Here is a 24,521-nt window from a genome sequence, read left to right on the forward strand (position 1 = left end):
GAAAAGCTTAATGTGGTTTTTTTTTTTTTTTTGGGGGGGGGGGGGGGGAGATGCCATCAAGTTAACATGCATTTCTCAGAATTTTCATCTGCATTTTTAACCCCTTTGAGACTAGCCAAATCAGCCACTTCCAATGGAAGTACCTTGCACATTAAAATAGCCAAATGGCTTATTAGTCTGGTGGGGTTAATCCAGTCAGTGAGGTCTCATGTGCCTTGAAAAGGCCCTGATAAAGCTGGTAAACACTGGCTCCTTTGACATGAATTCTCATTGTACTGCTGCATGGAGCATCTGTTCTCTCATTCTGGGATCACAGAAGAACCGGAGTTTCCGGGGTAATAGCTTCACCTCCACAGGCATAGCTTCATACTCCTCATTATCAATGCCAAAGGATCCCTCAGTGCCCTGTGTACAGATAACAGCGCTGATCAGGGTTAAACATCAAACATGTTATTTCAGCAATGCTGTAATACTGATTACCTGATTTTGCTCATAGACTACAATTGAATACTTAGCTGAGTCTTAAACAAGATGTCCCTTTCCCTATGCCTTCCAGCCCATTTGGTCTGAACACCCCAGTGACAGCTATCCTTCACAGCACATAATATATTAACAGTCTGTTGCATAAGATGTTACCTCACTTAGTTGCTAATTGGTGATAATTAAATGATAGGGGGCTTTAATGACCCACATTGTTTTTACTGAAGGATTCTTTGCTATTGGAACTACAATTATATACACTTAGATCTTGGTCTGCCAATGGTGACACAAGCTAATCTGCAGAAGTGCCTGTTAAATAACACCTATTAAATCTGTGTTACAAACACCTTTTGGTATTGTTTTACTATATTGATCTGAAATGTGAGATGCAAAGTAATTCATGTGTCAGGAATTACTCAGCAGTAGAAGTGTTTTCTTTAACGCTGATAAAGTCACCAATGATTAAAACCATTCATCAAAATGGCAGGTTGACTTTACCTAAACAAATCTGGTGACTGCTTTGCATGTGCTTGACTCAAGGTAGGGCTATGTTACATGGATACGCAAACTAGCTCCAAGTGAACTCGTACACCAGAATAGCACAGATGAGAGAAAATGGCATAGGTTCTGGAAGTCAGAGGTACAGCAGTCCACATGGATCAACATATCCCGCTTCTCTGCAAAGCTGGTGAGACTCATCCAAGCTGCCTCCAGTTCCTTCATCAGAGCTAGGTCATGAAGTCGAACAGCACTGCTTTGTGCCATGCACACATACTCTGAAGATCTTAGCAGCAGCTGCAGTATGAACAGCTCATTTTATACCACAACCTTTACTTACGGCTCAGCTGTACTTAGCCCAGCACTCCAGAGTATTCTTTCAGGATCACAAAATTGCCATGATATGAGTTTGATGCAAGTATTAGGATGCTGGCTAATCATGACATCGTAATTCATGATTTTCACTTGGTAGGAACAGATTTTTTTCACCTTTTGGCACATTCTATTCTCCCTTAATATGGAATTATTTTGCTGAATGATAGATCACTTGAAGATAGAAATTATCTATGAGACTGATTTCACATCCTTGTAAAAACAAGAAACTGTCCTCAAGGCCGCAATAACAGCATCTTCTTCTAAGAGGCAACAAAAGACTAATCTAAATTACATAGGTGGACACAGTTTTGGCTTCTTTTTCAGCCTCATCTATTCTAAGTTTTGAGACACTTCCCTATAGTGATCTGAGCCCCACTGCCTTGTCTCACCCTCCTTGGTCTCCATAAAGCTTCTAATATTTATCTTCTTCTCTACAGCACAACCCCTTCTAGGGTAAAATGTACACATGTCTTCAATACCAAGGAGAAGGTGTGCATATGCAATACACCTGAGTAAGAGACCCTTTACAACCACCACCGCTGTCTACATAAAAGGTCTGCTGCTATTTTCTGGCAGAATGAAGCTCCCCCTCTGGTTTACAGGCCACTTGTGAAATTCCGGTATGTGTCTCTGGGCCAGGGACTCAGTTGCTGCACTGAGGAACTGAGCGTCTCACCGGCAGCGTAATCAACCTCCCAGATTTGGAGTAGGGATTTCTTAATGTGCAGTATCAACTGGTATGAGGAAATAAAGTGACAGAGTTTTCCAGCTCCCTCAGCTTCTCACCTCTGGAAGTTGCAAGATGCATCTGCTGGCTTGGATGTACTGACTCCCTTCAGGGCACGTATGTGGATCACGCATCTTCTGACTTCTGTTCAAACCAAAAGAGAGGTAAGGTAAGGAGATGTTTCTCTCGGAAACAGCCATCTTTAGGGATGACATGTCATTGTGGGTTGGTAAATCACTATGTATTTGGTAAAATTAGAGGTTATGTATATATACAAATATTTGTGGGTTTAACTGTGAGAAAGTAAAATAAGCAATAAAAAAAATTCCCTGTTCTGCTACAGTCAATACATATTAGTATGCACTGACAGCCTCCAACCAGCTTCCACTCTGAGGCTCACTGAATATATTTGAACATATAGCACAGTTTTGGGCTCCTCACTTACATGCTGGAGTGTACAATTCCTGCAACGACTACCATTTCCTCATATCCCATGCACCCACATAACTTACCAGCAACATAAACAACTCTAAGCCAAAAAACCTGATATAATTATAGTTATATTGAACCACCAAAATTACCAAATTGCCATCTAAAAACCAAACCAACCCCCTCCTCTTCTCACATCAACACCCGTCAGCATAATGTTTCTTACCAGCTGCTTTTATATTATTCTTGTGAAGAACCCCCCAGATCATCATTTTATCCATTCCAAATAATATATCCATTTTTGTCCGTTACTCTTTCTTTTCTGGTGCCTGTGAGATTCTTATTTACATAGTGTACTTACAGAAGTGCTACTTCCCTACTTCTGTGGATGTCAAATGGGAGCACATAGAAGGCAGTTGCCTGTCTTAGAAAGCTGGTAATACAAGTGGCATGTGGTCTTTTTCAAGTCTTAGGTTGCTGTCCTGTCACTGGATCAACGGTTAAAGAATAGTGCGTTGCGATTCCTTTTCCCAACATGTGCTGCTGCAGAGTAAGCACAAGCTCGGGTACACTGACCTACCTCTGGCCTCCTGACTGAAAACACATATAACCTTTTGGCTGACCTTTGACAAAGGGTAAACCGCACCCCAGGCAGTAACCCCTCAGTTTGGGGCCCTCTCCAGACAGACAGCAACACACAAATAGCAAAGGGGATAGCAGAGATTTACAGTGTTAATGTATCACAGCTCTCAAGCATGGCAGAATTATCACAGATATTCCTCCAACAGGCATACCAGCTGTCCCCAACTTTTCTGTCTATTCTGTAGACTGATATGAAAGAAGACTGTATTTAAATATTACCCAGGAAAAGATGTCACAAAAACATGTCAGAAACTCCCTATACACCAAGCCTTCTATGCCCTGAGGAATGCAAGCACCTCTTAAAATCACAGAAAATCCCAGAGAAAGAACACAAGAAGAGAGGGTTGAAACAGGAGATGATAATCAAAGACAAAGGAAGAAAAGCTAAGATACCAAAGGAAAGGGCAGGGAAGGATGGAAGCAATATTAACTGTGGAAAGTTTGGTTTTAATCAAATATGTATATACTAAAAGATTAATGAGTGAATGTGAGGGAATTAAACATCCTCCCGGCAATATAAATTATAAATCATTGATGGCATACAATACTGTCAGTTTATACAGTGCTGTACAAACAAGCTGCAAGATTCCCTGCTTAAAGTTTAACCTGCTTGAAGTTTAACATACAAGGTCCTAGACATTGCACTCTGGTAAGCAAGTAGATTTTTTTGGTCCGTGAAGGAAAATGAGGCTCTATATAGATGCAATTATGGGGTCAAGGTAAGCTCAAAAGAGACAAGACATGGAACTAAAGATCAGTCAAAGGAGAATGGTAGAGGCAAACAGACACAACTCCACTTGCAGTGATTGTCTCTCTAGTGACCCAGTATAAAAGGATCAGAAATCACTTCCATTTGATTCCACTCCTTACTCAAGGCAAGACAGTAAAGTGAAACAGAAGCAAGACCAAAGCCTAACAGCAACAGTTTCAATGGATTGTTTTATCCCACTCCATATGCTGAATCACAAAAATACAGGCAGAGAAAGAACCACACCACCTTCTGCAGATAACCCACACAATTTTAACCTAGTTTTCATCTCCAGAAGCGGCCAATGTTAAATGATTCAGAGTAAGACTCTCTAACCAAAAAAAACAGTCTTCTGCACCGTAGCTGGTAACTGTATTCGTGCACTGGAGTGACAGCTCTCCATGCTTTCATATACAGAATCTAAGCTGGCTACCAGGATGTGCATTACCAGTGCTACACTTTCCATCCCCTCTCTCTTTCCCTCCAGCACTTCTTAGTAAGCACTAGCGTGTAACCCCCTGTTCTACCCCCACACTATCTTAAACATCAGCTCTACCCCTGCTGCAGATGTTCTTGTTCACAGAAGTCTGATCCACAGCCGCAGGGCACTTTTATACACCTGGGATGACCTACTCCTTCCTTTGAAATCCAACAGCAGTTGCTAACCAGCACTCTGATGTACTCCCCACTACACACTGCCTGAGCCTGCATGGTAGTTTCCCACTGGATGTGTGGTTTCCTTTGTGATCCATCAGTTCTGATCAGCTTGTGTCAGTACCCTCTTCAATATAAAAAAAAAACAACAAAACCCCTTGATATCTGCACTGATAAGGTATTTTCCTTAAAAACCTTTTCAACCCGCCAAATTCTGGTGCAGTTTAAAACTACACATTAAAAAAGAAGAAAATCGAAAGAGATTCTTCACACATTTCCAAAGATAAACCCTGTTGGTGCTAGGCAACAGGGAGCCCTTAATAACTGGCTTGATTCAAACCTAGCTGCCAAAGGGCATTGTGCGGTGGAGAGCTTCTCCGAAGACCCTGATTTTGCCTTGCAAAACCAGGGCCCGTTTTTTTTGTTCCGACTCCTCTCTGTAGGACTAACAAGTCCTTCCTGCTGCTCCCCCACCCCATACACCCCTCTTTCTCTTTCTTTGTTACCTACAGACTTTTGGGCACTATTTAATCAAAAGAGTTTGTTTCTTTGAACTTTGCTTGAGCAGCAGCTTAAAGCTTTTGGTACTGCCTCTAATTAGCTCTAGCCAGCAGGGCATGTTAACTCTCATCAGAGGCTTTTTCTGCATGACAGTGTAATTGCAGTCAGAAAATGAGACATACTACTGTGTGAAGCATGTCCACAGTCCACACAGGAGACATTCTTTACAGTGGGTGTACACTCGAATACCCTTTCCTTAAATCACACAAATTAATCCACATTTTTTCTGCTAGCAAAGTATAGCATCTCCTTTGCCTCCCTCCTTTAAGAGGCCAGATTTGTCTTGCTGCTAACGGGAAAAATCTCCTCTTCCTTTCCTTCTGTAGCCTTCAAAGCAGATTTCAGTCCCAAGCAACTTATGGTCCACATGGCTCATGCAATTTAAAAGCAGTTGCAGGTGGTAACCTGACCTACCACATATGCATAGATCAGAAGATCCTATACCCAGTGAGGCTGGTGGGATGCTCAAATAAGAGGCCCGCTGCTTCTATTAGTATCATAAACAAGACATACATGCAGGAATTATTAGTGTAATGACAAGCAGGTAAAACTGTGTTGAAATCTTCCCATTGATTTCACTAGAGGGAGCTCTAAGACTAGAAAACAGTATTGACAAATAAGGTAACATGCAGAACAGCATTCAGATTCAGTAGGCAAATCTGTTGCTGGTAAAAACTGCACTGAAGATGCAATGCATTCGCTAGTGAGACTGTATGGAGGAGCTGGAAAAAGCAGCTCAGATTTGTCTGGTGAGAGATCAGAAGGAACAAGCGTGCTACAAAGGAAGCAATACATGTTCACTTTTTCTCTACATGCTGCTGCTTCATACCTGCAGCCTTCTTACTCCACATGCAAGCAGCACCGACACATTTGCTTAAAGTCCCCGTTTAAATTCACATCTTCCAAAAGTCCTTCCAGCTCAAACCTAATTTCTTACAAGAGTTATTGAGTCGAGTCAAGGGAGGTCTTCACTTAGAAGTAGGGTCTGTCTAATCAGAGTTCAAAAATTCCAGGTACCACTAGTACAAATGTATCAGCTCTGTGACCCGCCTCTCAATCCACTGAGCAGCTAGGGCTAAAACATTCTGGGGATAAGTCTGTATGGCTGTCTATAAAACTCGATTATGACAGTATTACCCAAGTAACACCGATCAATAGCAATGGGGAAAAAAGATGAAAGGTATAACAAACTCAGAAGGTAGGAAGAACTCCAGGTAGACTGCTCCGTCTCATTTCCAGAAAGAGAAAATTAGTAATAATTTTAAAAAACAAAACCCGTAATCCTCATGAAGCATACTGACTGGTGTCCCTTGCAGTCCTCTGCTTCTGAATTTTGTAGCACAAGATCAGAGAAAAACAGCACACTTCTCAGAATCAGTGTTCCGACTCATACAGAGATTCTGTCATCTTTTTGCATCCTTCCCATACTCACCCTCTGTTTACAAACTGTCCTTTGCTGACTGTATCTGCTTCAATGCAAATATCCATGAAGTCTTCAGTGCGCTATGCAAAAAAACATTCAGAAATCAAGCAGTTAACATTTCAAAATGCCACACCCATGATACTGCCATTATGTTCACAAAATGCCCAGTCCTTTGTCCCACAAAAGGAGGCAGAAGATGCATTTCATGCTTTTTTCCCCTCAACTCGAGATTTGGATTATAAATTAGAGAGAGTAATTTCTCACTGATGACTATTCAACAATAAATACCACAAGAAGTGAAATAATGATTCACACGTTTGGCTTCTTGCTACATTTCACACACTAAAGACAGTAATAACAGATCACTTGGGTTTACATCTGTTCACAAAGATTTCTAATCAATGGGTCTTTCATGAATTTAAGCAATAGTAAAATGATGCAACATTTGGCCCCTAAACACTACAGTAAGAGAATTTTAAACAATACAAATTGGAAGTCAAAATGTTCTTGATATCATTCCTTTAGACTCCCTACGTAGCTTTTTTTCTATTTACAGCCTGCCCTTAAACGAAGTATATATTAAAGCTTTTGCCGGGAAAGCAACTTTGATTAAGACACAACTCATTTTTTATTTATTTATTTTAACACTTCTGTCCTGGCAAAAGTCCTAGTGCAGATGCAATCAAAATGACAAAAGTAAAAATAAATGCATCTATTAGTACAACTCATTTTATTTCTTTGCTGTATCTGCAGAGGTAGGCTTGGCACTGTCTCAGCTGCACCTGTATGGTTTTATCAGCTTCTCTTCAACAGGGCAGCCTAGGCATGAATCTGAGGTGAGACAGAAAGACAGGAGTGGCTGACAATACTCAGCAGATACACCCTGGTATCGATTCAAGAGAGCTGTTGTTCAGCTTTGATAGCTACAGGGGCAATGGCTTCAAGAGCAGGAGTTAAAAGCAGTTACAAGGGGTCCACATCTGTAGAAAAAAACAAGATGCAGTATCAAGATACTTCCAGCTCTAGAAACAGAAAAGTATGACTGCCTTAACATACACTTGTCCATTTCTCTAAGCTATGCAAGAGACCCGAGAACCCTACATCACCTCGTTGTTCAATACCAGTATTAAAGTGCATCTTGAAGGCATAAAGGAGAAAAAAAAACCCCAAATCCAACCAAATACCAAAGGACGTAAGGGCTGGTCTGTGGCAATGAGATACGTTTTCAGTTCTTGGTAGGTCTGTTTTTACTTTACGTCACTGACTCCAATCCAGTTCAGCGACCAAAACTGTTCTGTTCAAGTGCCATCTAGAAACCACTGAAAAAAGAAATACCCAAATATTAGCCTCTGTCTAGCTTCTGCCATTACTAGGACACTCGTGGTCCAAATCATAAGCCACTGATGAAGAAGAAACTAAAATTTATGTGGCACATTCTAAGGAGAAAACAGAAGGAAACTTTAAGACTCGGTTTGCCTGTTTGTTTTTTTTTTGTCTGATCCTACAGAGATAACTTATCAATATAACACAAATTTTCAGGTTCTTAAAGACCCTGAATTCTGAGCAGGAAACACACTACAGTAAGTTCAACACCTCCTGTTAATCTGGGTGTAGTGGCAGTGGTTTCCTGCAGCCATGAGGAAAAAATGAAGAGCAGCTCACCAGTACAGGATCACTGTGTTAGCATTTTCCAGTAAAATTAAAGACTGACATCTATCCAAATAGCTTTCACAGCAATAAAATTGCACCAAAACACAGACATAAGCCAAAGGCAGGTTTTAAAACAGTGAATGAACAGCATGAGCATGCTGAGAAGGTTATGACAGGAACAGTTCCCTTGCTCCCTTGGTTCTACTCTTCCACAACCACCTGCATTTCCTGTCCTTCAACTCAGTGTAGCCTCTGTCCTTTCTCTAGTCCCAGTTCTTTTTAACATTTTGCTCTGCAAGCCAAAAGAGAGAGAAAAAGCCACAATTCCAGGCAGACATTCAGGCTCAGCTTCCTTCAAGCACCAGCTGAAAAAACAGAATCATTCTCCCATGGGTCAAGAAGGAAAGTAGTACCTATTTTGATGCTTTGTTTTCTCCTGGGCAATCCTAAAGCTTCCGTTTGGCTAGTGAAACCTTCTCATTGTACAAATTCTTCCTGATCCCACTGCATCCCAGTTTTACATGGGTCTCCAGTGCTTTTACACTAGCTTTGAAACTTGCCCATTCCTGGATTCAGTCATGGGCCCCTCCCTGCTTAGGGTAGTAAGTTTTACTCATATAGACACAAAAATGGGAGTTTAGCAAGAAAAGAAAACTGTGTGGGCAGGCAGCATTTAGAATCCAGTTATACTGTGGTCTTACTGTCAGATCAAGCTGCCTGTTCCGAGTTGCAATGGAAAGCTCAATGGTGGATAGCTTCAGTTCTTCCCAGTCCTCTGGGGTTACATCCTGGGGGATTTCTGCAAATCAAGAAGAGAAGATATCATTAAGTGGAATCTAATTACACAGACCATCATTTCACTGCTATGAAGCGTGAACATCGATGCCAGCCACAAAAATCACTCTGACCCATTGTGACCACTAGCTTTGTTTCTTTTGAACTTCAAAATCTTAAAAAAGGAAAAGAGAGCTTGAGAGTACTGAAGGAAAGAAAAAAAATACCACCAGCATTCACACAGTAGCAGGAAAGACTATCAAGCATATTACATGGCAGCCCTATGAGTCTTTATGCCCAGGGATTAACTGATCTCTTGGGCTAGTATTACGGGAACATTTAGAAAACACATGAAGCACTGCTACCAAAAAACCAGGAATTCAATGTTCAGGATGCTGTGGTAACATGTATTCTCTAGAGAAGGAAACTTCATGGTTCAGTTCTCATATACAGGTCACTTAGTTCATGCTTCTGTCTGAATCACCTCTGCTAGCCAAGAAGGAATGAGAAGGACTTTGCATCACGCCAGCCTGTGCAAAATACACGCTCCCCTTCCTTCTGCAGTCTGCCACACGAACTGTATAGCTAACACCCCAACCCAAGAGAGGCTCACAGAGCACACAGAAGAAAATTTATGTTACAGAAACTTAATGTACTAAGAGAAACTTCAGGCTTCTGCATGGCCCAAGTTTTATTATTCTATTTTAAGTAACACTTGTTGCTCTGTGGCAGTAACTCCCCCCACCCCGGAAAACAAGGGCTGCTCCTCTCTTGCCAGCGCACTAAGAAGCCATTCTACAGGAGGAAGACTTCAAGAAGCTCACCCATAAGTGCCGAGTATCACCTATGGTGGCTTCCATAGCAACGGCAAGTAACTGTGAGCCCAGGGAATGCCCTAGGTTTTTTACAAAACGCACTTTTGTTCATGAGACCACAAGCACTGGCAGGACTACTCTGTTCCATTTCTGGCAGATACCACTGTAAGTATCTTGACAAAGTCACAGTTTTAATACATAATAAATAAATAATAATAATAATAATAATATAAAAATGAGAGAGCAGAAAAGTAAAGCAGACCCCACCCCCCCCAATCTATTAAAAGAGTAAAACTTGCCTGTGAGTTTATGCCAAAATACACACACCTCACCTTTTGGAGGAGATGACCAGTACAACTGAAGTCGTCTGTAAAGCCTCACATACAAAGGAGGTCTGGATGGTTTCTCCTCTGGCTCTTCTGGAGGTCTTTCAGTTGGACCCAGATACATGAGAGCAGCTTGACGTTTCTGAGGCCATTCCTTGGATTTACATGGAAAGAAAAGACAGAAGATAAAGGGCCTCTTGTTTAGCACCTACCTGTTTATTCTGTTTAATCCTTTAGTCTATTTATTCTGTGCTCCCAAGTACTCTGCAGAGCTACCCAGATCCCACCAGTGCCTCAGCCTACTTTATGGCTCTGCAGCCTCCAGATTCATATGTGAGATGACATTTTTGCAGCTTGAAAAAGATTATCCACACTTCCCAAGTCTACTCCTTCCCACATAAAAGTGAGGTATTTTCCCCTCTATAAGCAGAGGGTAAAGGGATGTTTTCTTTGCTGCTGATGCGTGGCAGGGTGACACAGCTGCTTCTGGCTGGAGTGAACAACCAAAACTGGCAAGGTCAACATTAAAGTCTGAAAGCACAATTGGTTTCTGCATGGCACAAAGGCAACCTCAAAGAGCAACCACACAGCTGGGTCTAGTGCAAACAGACAAAGACTACAGTCCTGTGTGCAGCCAAGGGGCACTAAAACCTAGCAGGCCTTTGTTCTCCAACAACTCAAACAATCAAGATCTGATCTTATAGTCAGGTGCTTATAAACAGCAATACAACAGGTCTTAAGGCAAGTTAGGTGAGCTTTATAAAGCATCTAAGGGAAAAAAAAAAAAGAAAACAAAAAAAAGAAGCAACACATTATTCTTGGTGGTATTTCAGATTCCAGTGCCAAAAATTGATGGAATACAGAGGAGCCTTAGCTCTGAAATACTTCCAGATGCTGACAAAGTTTATTTCCTCTCATTTTGTTTTAAAAATAATTTCTGAAATGCTCAAAATGTAGGACTTATGGAGGGAATAATATGACTGTTTTTTAAATATATATACTAAAACAACCCAGCCAAGAGCCCACATGTACTCAATACAATTATTTTTCTATGCACAAAACTTTAGAAGTAGTTTTGGATCATATAGCACAGGTTGTTAAGCTAATTCACCTCCCACCTCTGAGAGCAAGGAAAGACTCCACTATCATACTTGCATAATAAACAGGACAAACAGAGGTTGTATCAGCAGGGCAATACACAAACAGTAAGTATTCACGATTAAAGAGAAAAGCAGCAATGCTGTGATAATTTAAGCCAGTATATTTTAGAAGAGATGGTAACAGTCATAACAATGCCCCTACAAACATCAGAGGTGAGCTCTTTCCCCTTACACTGTTTTCAGCTACAGGTCACCCTGTTTCAAAGGACAGCTACAGCAAAACCAGAAAAGATGAAGTGCACAACAGCAAAGACAAGCCAGGAAGATATTAAGCTCAACAGGCTGGAGCCATTTCTTATAGAAATTAACAAAATGATAACATAAGAGGCACATAAAGCAGTGAATACCACAATTAGGTGAGATCAGGTAGAAACTTTTCTATCTTAATAGCAGAAAAAGTGGGCACTTCTCTTTAACCTTCAGCAGGTTAAACAGATCTTTTTAATGTACAATGAATAGCTCACCAGTGAAATCCACTATCACTACCACTAACAGAGGCTAAGGACTCAACAAAAGCGAGAAAGGGACTGGGGAAAAGTGAAGAATAGGTTTCTACCTAGAATGCCAGCACACAGAATCATCATCTCAAATTTCATGGGAATGAGAGGGAGAAAAAAAAAATCTTTCATGGATGCATTACAATTTAACTCCCCTTTACAGGAGCTTCCTATAAAGGAAGCATTGGCGCAGTCACAGACAGCATGGCTGGACTGCACAATCTGATCTATTGTACCAGCTCCTGGGTATTTCCACAGCCTTTCATGAGGCTCCTTCTATGTTCAGAGAACAGGAAAAGCATGTGAATGAAAATGCCTCACCTTTCATGCAGGTCAAATTTTAATCTTTCCAGGATCAACTTTAAGCAACAGAGAAGTTTAAGGTGAGATATAAGCTATTAATCTTCAGGTTCATTTTACTACACATGGAAGCCTGATTATCAACGTGCACGAGCAGTCTAATTATAGACACTCTGCCAGACTAATAAATCAGAATGAAATGTTACCATAAGAGAGACCGTTGAGAAAAGGTGACAGAGCACTTTATCAACACCACTACTGCTCTCCAGTTTCAAAGGTGGTTACTGGCTCCCCCTGGTGATCTTGCAGTAACAGATCCTCAGTAAAGAAATTGTATTTTTTAAGTATTCCTCCTGCCCTTCCTCTCTTCAGAAGTTAAGTCTATCAATTGGTAGGTTTTTTTAACAAGTGTCACTCCCATTTTATATTGTTACCAGAATCTTTCACAAAAGCTTACAGAAAATTTATATAAACATTTTTAATTTCCCAACTACAAGAACACTTTCCTCAGAAATACTCTTTACCTTAAATGTACTGAAAAAGTGAGCTGCTTTGGTTTTCAGAGGCCCAAGGTACCAGTACCTGAAAAAAGAACACAAATAGAACTTCTAAGATATCCAGGGGTCAATACTGGGAAAGGGAGAAATCTTCCTTGAAGTCAGAGCACACTGACTTGTTTGCCACTGGAGTTAGTGCTCCCCTACAACCTTCAGCTTTGTGATACTATCAGTTTCCACACACCACCAGCAGCTTAGCAGTGACATCCCTTTCCTGAGTTACAGGTCACCAAAATGCAGTACACAAACTTCACTACAGGCAGCACAACATCTCAGTAGCAGAATTTTACCTAGTTATGTGACACAACTAGGAATGATCTACAGGTCTGTGGTCTAACAGCTGGTGGGATGCATCTCCACAATATGCAATAAAGAATGATGTTGGAGGAAACAAATCAAAATCAACAGCTTCAGTGACAAAAGAACAGAGCCAGCAAACATTCATTTGCCCCAAAGGATGCTCAGATCAAAATCAATGTTTTACAAAATAAAAATCCTGCCCGCTATAGAGCACTGTATAGAATCTAAAGATGTGACTATATTTAAGCAGGCTTGGCACACATTTTGATCACTGTCTTCCACCAAAGAAGGTCAACAAAGCACATTAAATACCATCAGCTCAAGAGTACTGCAAATCTAAGTATATCATTAACTACTAAGGCGTGCAACCGTCACACCACTCCCATCAAGCCATTAAATTGTCTGTAAAATAATAAAACCTCAAAAACATAAAACAGCACATTGTCTCCACCAGGACAGTGCTTAGCAGAGGCATAGTCAGACAAATTTCTGGAACTGTGGCTTATGGCTTAACACCCTTTGTAGTAGGTACCTTGTTTTCAGTATAAGATCAGTTGTGCTGGAATACACCAAATGTTTATTTAGCCCAATAACCCATCTCTCATGGGGACCAAAAGCAGGTGGAGAAGTATAAAACCAGGACAAGCACACATGGTTCTTGTCCCAGGCACACTCTGAGCACACATTCATTTGTGGCTGAAGTGCTTTCCCAGCTGGGCATGTTTTCCATGCATTTGGAAACATTCATGGAAGAGAATGAGGTTTGAGGATGTTCACGCTGCCCCACGTACAAAAGGTGCTGTCATCCTCCAGCACTGAGTCCAAAAGACTCTTACAAAAGGGAACTGCTGCAGGAAAAGATGTGAAGGCTGACACTAGGCAAAAAACAGAGTATGGGCAGGAAGCCTAGCAAGAGTGCGGAGGAAATAGAAGTGTACTTCCTTAGTCTTGGGGCTGCAATTAGCAGGATAACCTGCAGCATAGCCAAATCAGCACCTACACAAGCTACCAAGAATGTCCCTTGCTTCCCACAGACAAACACCCTCACCATTTACTGCATCTCCCACATCACCTCTCAAACCTAGTCAAATATCTCAAATATTTGCCAGACAGACTCCAGTGCTTTGCTACCTCTTGCTGACAAAGACAGCTCATTCACAAAACACATGGTATTTCCTTATACCTGTGCAGCAGAGACATGTGCTGCAATTCCTCCGTAGCAGTTAGAGAAGTGAACTGCTTTGGCCCTGCTGCTCCTTCACCAGATAGTGCTAGTCATTTGATACACAGACAGTGGCATATTAAATGTCCATTTGCAGAAAGCCCAACAATTATTAGTTTAGCATTCAGAGAACAGTCAGACAGCATGGTCCATGCCATTTCTGGCAGGAACTGAAGGGCATTTCTACTGCATCTGATGTCCCTTGTTGGAATTGAGTTACAGAGTCTGCGTGCGTCTTTTCATTGGCAGCTGATGAAAACCAATGGCCAATTACTTTACTTAGACTTTACTCAAGGGAGAGCTTTTCCCACTGATACAATGTGAATAAAGTTCCAGAAGTGGGCACCACAAGGCAAGCAGAAAGTAAATACTCAAAAGAACTGGTCAGCACCAAGTAAGTGTTTATTTCAAATGACAAAAATGCTGAAATGTCGTATACTGCCATGTGTGTAAGGCAAGACCTAACAAGAGCGGGTGACTCTGCCTGTCAAATGCCTACACTCAAAACAGACTTCTTTATAAGAGGGGGGTATGTCCTTTTAGGCAACTGATGCTAAAAAACGTAGTTTCAAAAACCAGTATTTTCTTACTTGCTAACTTTAACTCCTGCATCTCTGTAAGATCCCCATCTTAAACCAGTCACTGCAAACACAGGCTGTTCTTTTGCTCCCTGTAAAGAAAAACAAACATTGTGAAATTGCTTTCTCTTATCTTGTTTCCAACTTTGTTTTTTGCAGCTAGAAAAATACCATTTCTATAGAAACAGATTTCTGATCAGTCCCAGAAGTGAAATTTCACATAAGAGGTATGATAAATAGCTAACAGCAATAAAACTAAGCAGAATTTAAGCATTACACATTCCATCTGCTCCCAGAGAGGAGTGTAAGAGGTGAAGTTTTGAAGAGGTTGATTGAGTTTGACTGCACACCCAGCAATAGCCATTTCATTTTGTGGATATTGTCAGCCAAAAGCAAGGAGCTCTGCACAGTGACACTAAGTTCTCGCTGCAGAAATGTCCATTCTACAACATAACAGAAAAATAATATTCAAAAACCATATAGGGCATAGTCAAAGGTTTTCCCATTTCATATTTTTCAGTTTGTAAAAGAAAGCTATTAACTCCACAATACATATGAATGCATTAAATCAGCTCAGACAGCTATTGTTCTCTCTCACTGTTTCTACAGAAATATCGGTGTTAGTAAGTTTTGTATTCATCAATATTCTCTGAGCCTCAAAAAAAGATGTTCAGGCATTCTTGTGTTTTCTCCAGTTTAGACTATCTGATGTCACAGCATACAGTGGAGAAACGACTGCCACCAGAACTGCTGATACCATAAACCAAAATTCACGACAGCATTACACAGAGAAAAAGCAGTCCATGTAAACAGAACAACATGAGAATAGTAAAGTTTTAGGAACGTTGGGTGCCAATACCTTGATCTGCAAGACATCAAGTGGAACTGTCTCTCCCTTCAAAATGGCCAGTGTAGCATTAGTAATATGTCTGCAAAACAAACAGGAAAGAAATAAAAGAAAACAACCAGGAAGAAAGGAAACAAGTAAGATGTAAAATTACACTTTTTTTCAGCAAATCCCACTATGAGTCCAGGTGTGGCTTTTTTGCAGCAAACAACCACCTCAGGGAAAGAACTCTGACAAAGTCTGTGTCCTAACAAACAGCAAAACACCTGAAAAGCAAAAGGAAGTTCTCAGCCTAAGCTTTTCAGAGATTACTCCTTCTTCAGCTAATCTGGCAGATCACACACCAACTCTGTTACTCGCTGCTGTTTTGGATACTTAACCCACTATGGACCCAAATCATGGTTTTATTTTATTGGTGGCAAATGTAACAACCTGGGAGGGAAGGGGATGGTCATGACACTGGTCTCAAATCATGTGTCTGGGACTGAATTGCCTTAGTATGTTAATTTGTTTTGAAGGTTTTAATCAACATAAATCTACCTATCAGCAGTGCTCATGTGGTTTTGGTCTCCATTAAGTTGTGGACAGTTGCTAATGCACTTTATCATTTCAAGTCGTAAAGTGTGGCACTAGAGATTTTGTAACCAAAGTGTTCAAGTTCATAAAGCAGTCTCTATGTTCAGACCTTGAAGCATATATTTCATTAAAACTCCTTCCTTGTTTTCAAAGCTGGGTAAAATTTAAATTCCACATTGTGCACATTTCCAGTGTCTCAGCTGGACAAGGAAAAAAACCCAAAGAAAACCAAATGCAGTTTTCAGATGCTGCCCAATATTCACATCACTCAGCAGAAGAAATTGTCCTTGGCTCCATCAGGCTTGGAATACTGAGACAGAGAAGGAAGCTGTTCTTACCTCTGCCCTTCTTTTCTCCTAACTCTTACCTTTCTGTAAGACCTCTACAGTTCCTACACTTCAAAGGTAAGATCTAATAGTGCTGAAGGAACCAAAGCCCAAATACTTCTTTTTAAAATATCACTTCTGCACTTAAGTCAGGTTCTGTTACTAGTGTGGGTTGTTAAGCAGCCTATTGACCAAATTCCTTTCAACTTCACCAATATGCTGCAGTCGCACCTGCACAGTTCATTACCTTGGGACAAGAAGATCATTCATTTCAAACAGCTTCTTTAGAACCCAAACATAAATTATTATTTTAATCTTAGCTGCTGATTACAGCCTTGTCCATCTTGCCAAGCTTCAAAGCACTCTGGTAGTTTTCATGAAGGATGTTATGCCAGTTGGCTCCTGGGTTTTACGTATGATGGATACCAGCAAGGGTCCCGCAAAGAGGAATGTTAATGAGTTACTGGGAGAATCAGAGTGAACAGATTTCAGGAGAAAGGAGCAATATATTCATTAGTATGGGAGAAGAGGAAGGAAAAAATTGAAAAGAAATGAAGTGTGGGGAAAAGAAAGATGAGTTGACTGGCCTTTTTACTTTAGAAGTGGGCAAAACAAACTTACAACAAACTGAAATGGAGGCAACAGATACTGCCAGACTGGATCATATCCAGGATGCTGACAGATTCAGGTTTTGGAGAGTTGCCAACATCACTCCCATCACAGGGATGGGCGAGAAACCCTGCAGAAGTCAGTAATGGGATCCAATCTTCCCCATAAAGATATTCTTGTATGCCTTACTCTGCAGGTGCTAACCAGGTTATATGCAGACTGGTTTCTAGAATTCTTAAATTGGAGAAGAGATGGAAAGAGGGGTTTTTTGTTTTATTTTGTCATATCCCTGCTATTATATTTCTGACTACTCCTAAGAGTTTTGATTTTTTTTTTTAAACATGCCAAACCCTGAGTATCACATGACCACAGAGAAATTAGCCACAGCAAATGATTTCATGTTCTAATAATTATACATTTCCTTCTTTTAATTTTTAGTCAGTTTTTGGAAGTCATTAACTCAGGGAAGTCCAGAGAATCATCAGGCTCTGCCCAGAGACTGCCAATTTCTATGTAACATGGAAGAAAAAGAAAAGTATCAAGCTACTGAGAAGCACTACTTCTTGAAAACAAACAAACAAAAAGCCCCCTTTCAGGGACAAGTAATACTTACTGGACTTGGTTCGTGCTCTCAGGGTAGAGCGTGTGGCTCAGAGTGCAGGTCTTCCCAAGAGGTATGAATCCTATAGGGATCTTACTGAAGACAGCCTGGACACACGAGGAGAGTAAATTAACATTTGCATCAGCTGAATGAAGCTTCCTGTGTGGAGATCACAGCTGCGTCTGATATCACCCCTTTGGCATTAAGCAGCCAGGCCCTTCCTTAAATGAGGCAGTAATACATAACAACTCAGAACATGGCATCCGAATCTGTGAATCCACCACTGCCAACTGGGTCCAAAGGAGCTTTCTGTAATCATTAAGAGCATTGTTACATGCAGGTTGGCAGCCATGTCCTAACTAATGCATGGATTCTGTCAGCAATCTGCCATCTTTCTTAATACTGACAGTGGCATCACAAGCTCTGAATCTCATTTACCATTGCAGAAATCCCCCTCTGATAAAGTAACCTTGCATGGCAAAGAGATTTTCTAAGTTAAGGAAAGGAAATTAATTGATTCCTCTGGCATCCAAATCATGAAGCAGCAGAAGGTCTAATTTTTGGAAGTCATTGACCATGTTATTTTTCTGTACCACAGTTCAGCAAAAGGGCTTGTTGAAGGAGCATGTTATTATACTATACATCATAATAAACTGTGCTTCTTGAAGCGTGTCAGCAAATCAATGTAAACTACCCTATATCACAATGTACCTTCTCCCTGCTGGGCACTGCTGCTAGCAGCACCATGATACTGCAAATCCGCACCGACTAAGCAATACCCCTCTCACTTCATGCACACCTGCTCTCCTTTGCTATCTCTGTGTCACCTGCAAGTCTTAACACTTCTCAAACGCCCTTCTCTCATTTTCTTCAGAATTGTTTTACAGCATACAGATGACAGGCTGTTTGCAGCTCATGCGGTCGTGCTCTGCTCCCCTGGCTGCTAGGATCAGCGTTTATGGAGTACCTTGCATAGGCTCTTCTTATCCAGGCAACAGTGGTATGACATACCCAAGTAAAAAGGGAAGCAGAGCACAGAGTGAGGGGGCTGAACTGCAGATCTCTACTCCTAAGACAGTGATATGAAGGACAAGAAGAATTTCCTGGCCAAAGACATAAAGTGACACTACTACACTGCAGTATTCCACCCGAAACAGTGCCAGAAGCAGAATTTTCCACACTACTGCAAATCAACCCAAGCTACATCAAGATAGTAAGTCAAAAAATAGAGAAAAAAAATTAGCCAGTAAAGCCTCTAAAACTTTTCTTCCACTATCTTTAGATTATAGAGGTCTCAGGGGCCAACTATAATAATATTAAATTTAAAAAACTGATGTCTCAAAATTGATACAGCAAGTGCCCCTTTAAAAATACTGGCTTGGTTGCAGAGTTTCTCTTGTCACATTCAGGCAAAGCAACTGCCTAAACAGATACAATTCTAGCTGCCAAGGATATCATCATAATCTTGTCTGGATCATTTAACTGAGTTTTTGCCAGCTCCTGCCAGAAGGTTTTGGGAACAATGATTCCCTCCTTTCTTCAATAACACTGTCCTCCCTCTTTAAAAAGAAAAATCACTCTCATTTCCATTCGGAGCGATCCACCTTGAGAGGTTAAAACTTGCTTTCTGCAGCCATCTGCATAGGTAGATATTAACTGCTTGAAAAAATGGCAAAGCAATCATAAAGCAATAGAGGCATGGCCATAACTGAATTCGGTTTCAAGCCTGTACAAATACAAGAAAAACATGTACTTTCGCCCAATGCTTCTGCCAAACAAAGCAGCATACACAGCTGGTCCATGGGTCTTTGAAAGTTGTGCATTTGGCTTCTCCACAGTCCCTGCTCTGACACTGGAAACTTCCCAAAGCCATGGCTTGGGAGCCATTGCACTCCCTGAGAAAGGGAATGAGGAACAATGGGCAGAATTGCAGGACACTAGCATGGCTGACTTATTACGCAGCAAGCTGGCTTCAGATTAGTAAGCAACACATCCGTAGAAGACAGTGAGGCCAAGAGATCACAGCGGCTGTACAAGACACTTCATCTAAGAAATAAACAAAATTTAAAAAGTGACACTTTCTCACCTCATCTGCTCTGCGGAGAAGTCCAGTTATGACCTGAAAAACATGGGAAATGCTCAGCTCTGAGAATTTTGTTTTTCAGTTACAGTAGAAAGCTACGAAATTCATACCCACATTTACTCTTTGGAAAAGATTCAAGGAGCAGCTACTCTTTTATGGAAGGTGCTACATGGGAAAGGAGGCATGTTCAGTGTGCAAACATGGTGGAAATAGCAGGGTTACAAGCGCCCATGAGTGTATGCTGGCACCACAACCAATGCCAGCGTAAACGTTTTAACACTGAATAATGCTCTGCGTAATGCAGAAATAGCACTGATCAGTGTGCAATTAACAATAATCAATTCTAAGGCCAGGAGAAACTTTCAGATGTATTCTGACCACTTTCTTTTAAGGTCCTTGCATTTCATTTAGCCATTGCCTTATGAGGACAGTAGTTAGCATTCCAGGAAATACCTTAATAAAATACAGCCTTCCTTGAAAAATAGAGTATCCCCCAGTTCTGCTGGTAGTTTGCTCCTGTCACTAATCATCTTGACAATAGGCATTTATTAAATACATACCATGCTTTGTTATCACTCCCACGTAATTTTTAAATTATTTGATTCCCACTTAGCAAAACATGCATTCCTCTTGGGGAGTACAGACAGGAATGAACTTTGAAAATTAAACCATTACAGCTACATTACACAGAAAGAAAAAGTTAGAATCATGTCACCCCAGATAATTTTCTCATTCTAGAATAAAATTCTGGAAGATAGTTATGTCATACGCTCTTTCTGCCCCCACTCCCATCATCACTTTTAGACAATAACAACTAGCAGAGTTTTCTTGTGCCCATAAGATTATAACATTGACTGAAAACACAGATACTAAAATGGAAAAATCTCTAGTAATACTTGTTATGATGTTGCTACATTACACAGACGCAATCTTCTCATCCTCAGCCTGACTATGGTTCTCAACAAACCAGGACAAAGCTCCCGCAGTACCTCTTGTACTGTGCCATCTCCTCCTGCAATAATGATCAGATCCGTGTTTTCCATCAATTCCAGCAGCTTTTTTGCTTGTCCCTCATAATCAGTCTGAAGAAACAGAAATCCAAACATGAGAAATCAAGTGACTATTTCTAGGATTTTTCTTCTACAGGAAAAAAAAAAGAATCATCTAGCCATTTGCTTAATAGTTATTCTCATATAGGCACACAGTGCTGTATATTACCTACATTCACTGAAATTTCTTCAACTTAGAAAACAAGTCTGCTGCCTAATAGAATGTGTGCAAGCAAATGCACACACAAAAGCTAAATGAAATATCAGAGTAAATCTTATTCAGTAGATCTAGAATATGGCAGCAATACTCATATTTCCAGGTAGTTTTACACTGAAACAAAACCACAAGCAAATCATGCTCTTGCAGAAAAAGTCCCAAAATCTTTAGCAACCAAAGTGCTCCAGTGCGTCTCCTGAAACACAGAATCAGCTACACAAAAGGCTACTGCCCAACAGCAAGCTGTTGACAACAGGTTTAGCGGTAAAGAGTACACTGATGTTCCAAACCATCAAAACAGTTTTCTGCAAAATGAATGTCTTTTACAGGGACACGTCAGCCTCAGTTACTGGCCCAGCCCTGTTTCGCTAACTTGTCAGGCCTGAAGCTACAAAGCATCAGTTTTAAGTCTTGCAAAATAATTTTTTCTCTTAGGGTGGGACTATGTATTTTCAACGCACAGAGAAAGGCATTAATAAAACAGCATTTTAACTCTAAACCTTGTGAAAAAGATTCCAAGACAGAAAGATACATATTACAGTACTTCACTGCTAGGACACAGTGACTATTAAAGAATTCACATATCACAGCCTCAAAAACCTGCAAAAAGATCAGAATCCCTTCATGTTTACTTGTTCTTCTCTTTCCAGAGAAAACCTCTCTGCTAATTTACACCATTTAGAGCTCAGTGTTCTGCTTTCGTGATGGGAATGTTGAATTATTTGGGTATACACCGAGATATTTTCACTGTAAAAATAAAAGGTTATTTTTAATTAATCTGAACAGTTCCACTTCACGTCAAAGTTCCTCACTTCTGAATTCTGCAAGTTCAGGCAGAATTGACAATTTCAACAGTGACTGGCACGCACCACTAGCCAGCACTCAAATATTTAGAGAGTTTTCTCTCAAACATGAATTATAGAAGGGCTGCTTTAGACAGACAGACAAGCACATGTACTGCTTTAGCTGAAAATTAAAAACTCAGTACACAGTTTGTAAATTAACTGTGAATTAAAAAGAAAAAGATTAAGTACCAGCTTAATATCTCAGTATTTATTTCTTCCCACAGGATGTCTACAGGACAACTGAGAATTTCAAATGCATCCAGAATTTAATTTCAGTTCTTCACGAGGAGAAAGCAGAGCAGACAATGTATCTGTATTAGCAGAACCTATCAGTTCTTACCTTAACCACAGTTACATCCAAGCCTGATAAGTGCAAAATTGGAGCAGCATTCTTTTCAAAAAGGTTCCTGGCTTTGCTAGAAATAACAGAGTAAAAACTATTTCATTAGTCTGGTGGCTAGAAAAATTAAAAAGGAAAGAAACAAATGAATAACAAGAAGGTATCTACTTAAAAATGAGCATACATTCTACAAAATCAGTCACTCAACCTGCCAGTCAGGAAAGATGAGATTTCATTTGGTTCAAATGTATTACATTTCTAGACTCATATCTCAGATGTCAGTTTTTTGTTGCAGTTTTAATAAATGCGGAAGAGGTTATCTAGCTTTCTCCAAAAATAATTTAAAAAACCCAACAAAACAAAACAACATCTCCAGAAAGAAATTTATTACAAAATTAATCACTTAGAGAGCACCAGGCTTTAAGACCACAAAGAAGGCCCATTTAGGTTTTCAGAAAAAAATATTTACTGCTACATGTTATTAAGTAAGTTTAGAAGCAAAATTTTATCTGACCTTTTGTTATAGGACTGATACATTTTCTGCCTGTAACTGCATAATAAAATAATTATGCCATTAACTATAAATTGCTTACAGTAAGTAGAAGAATGAGACTAGAAGTCAGAGACTTAATTTCTTAACACTTTGCATTTTCCAGTCACGGGTGTTTTGAACAAAAGCATGTTAAGTCCAAGCACTTCCATGTCAGATATATTCTTCCTTTCATGTTACTAACAACTCCCTGCCCCTCCCCAAGATGCAACTGATATGAAGCTTAGCTGATCAGCAGAAGCAGACACACATCACATCCAAGATTACTGTTTTTCTGCTAAAAAGCATGTAAAAATAGCAGCCAACCTCTTCCAGGAGTCCTGCTCTGAGCCCATATTTAGCCTCTCAGTTTGTGGGCACATCCCTTTCAAGGACAGGTTCCCACAGAAGCAAGATCACTGCTGGCTAACTTCAAGTCTTGAAGTAATCAAGGTCATCTCTTATTTCTATAGTTTTTGAGGATGGAAATGCATCACATACAAGAGTTTGGAAGGAATACGAAGGAATTCCACATACAAAGGAATGACAAAGGCCAAAACACAGGATAAAAGAAAAATTAAAAATATACATATGTTTAGAAATCATTCTTTCAACTCAAGCATCCACTTCTATTTCTCATCCCAGTATTTTTGGTGAAATAAAATCTGGCATAGTTACATAGCACCAGCTTGGCATCAGAGGGAGGCAAAAATGAGCTCAAAAATCTGGCTGGCTTTTCTAGTGGATGGCAGAGCAAAAATACAGAAAAAGTGCCTCCCATATGAGTGTAGGGAAGAAGGAATTTTACCCTTTGCAAGCTGCTGGGTTGAGGAACACTGTCGCTTTCTTCAGTGGCATACTGGAAGGGATCAGCTGGTTGCCAAAAGCCTAAGTAAGAGAAAAAGAGCAGAGTTCAGTTTATCTTTTAAGCACATTGGAAACAGTTCAAAATAATGCATCTCTACAAACGTCAACGGGCTTTCAAGCCTCATGACATTCAAATGACTTCCATCTTCAGCCATTGTACAGGTCTCCTATTCAAAGACCTGCGCTCTTAGCAACAGCTCACGCTACTGTTACAAGTCCATTTTTACAATTCCACCACCATTTAGTTTTTGTCAGCCCCTGGTTTTCTGCCATGGGCAGAGATCCAGAGAGCTATCCTTGACTCCAAGGTTACTCAATTTTCCTTCCTTATGTAGTTCTCATACGCCTGCCTGCCACCTTCTTTCTGCATCTTCTTCCACTTCCATACTTCATTTCTTATATCTCTTCTGCTCATTTTTGTATTTTCTATACTGAATTTTTTGAATATATGAAAGATAATCATCAAAGAATCTGCCCTGACCTATAAGCAAGCTCACTGTTTCTCAGGCATTTTTTCTTCCTAATGTCTCCATATAAAAATCACTTAATTCCTCTTCCACTTTTAGCCCAATTCTCAATAGGTGCCTTGATTTTAAATTCTTCAAGAGTTACTCCATACAGCCTCTTGTACATGTTAGCCATTTGTACCTATTTCCATAGCTTTTCAGCACAGAAGAGGCACGAAAAGGCAAAGCTTCCATGCTTGTTACTTCCCACTCTGCAAACCTCTTTTAGGTCACCTAAAGGCATCCTTGCTACCACACCAAACCAAACTGGTTTTGAGTACAAGGATTACAACGTATTCAGCAGTACCATCCAGAAACCCCAGAAATAAAGTAGGAACAAAAGACTATTGCACTGAACACAAGACACAGTCAACTGCCCCTGGTTCCCCCCCCCCCCCCCCCCATTCCAT

At 40.4% G+C, this 24,521-nt stretch overlaps 1 protein-coding gene across 2 annotated transcripts in view; it reads right to left on the reverse strand.

Moving 5' to 3' along the window:
- The window catches only part of AGK (acylglycerol kinase), a 38,710-nt gene that overhangs the window by 1,609 nt on the left and 12,580 nt on the right, over positions 1–24,521 (reverse strand). The window contains exons 3-15 of one of the 2 annotated variants that reach the window (XR_774271.1): positions 23,547–23,626; positions 22,210–22,285; positions 20,748–20,840; positions 19,762–19,794; positions 17,688–17,782; positions 15,576–15,645; positions 14,729–14,808; positions 12,584–12,641; positions 10,109–10,256; positions 8,889–8,986; positions 6,547–6,617; positions 2,140–2,224; positions 144–405 (exon numbers count right to left, since the gene is read on the reverse strand). Coding sequence is in view for 1 of the 2 variants with exons in the window: in XM_010566254.1 (XP_010564556.1) it covers positions 268–405; positions 2,140–2,224; positions 6,547–6,617; positions 8,889–8,986; positions 10,109–10,256; positions 12,584–12,641; positions 14,729–14,808; positions 15,576–15,645; positions 17,688–17,782; positions 19,762–19,794; positions 20,748–20,840; positions 22,210–22,285; positions 23,547–23,626 (1,125 nt within the window). In the remaining variant the exon portion in view is untranslated. Of the gene's footprint in view, positions 1–134; positions 406–2,139; positions 2,225–6,546; positions 6,618–8,888; positions 8,987–10,108; positions 10,257–12,583; positions 12,642–14,728; positions 14,809–15,575; positions 15,646–17,687; positions 17,783–19,761; positions 19,795–20,747; positions 20,841–22,209; positions 22,286–23,546; positions 23,627–24,521 lie in introns of those variants that run through there. The other variant, XM_010566254.1, reaches the window with a different exon arrangement.

This window comes from Haliaeetus leucocephalus, unplaced genomic scaffold (assembly GCF_000737465.1).
Source record: "Haliaeetus leucocephalus isolate CR32 unplaced genomic scaffold, Haliaeetus_leucocephalus-4.0 Scaffold206, whole genome shotgun sequence".
Classification (NCBI taxonomy): domain Eukaryota; kingdom Metazoa; phylum Chordata; class Aves; order Accipitriformes; family Accipitridae; genus Haliaeetus; species Haliaeetus leucocephalus.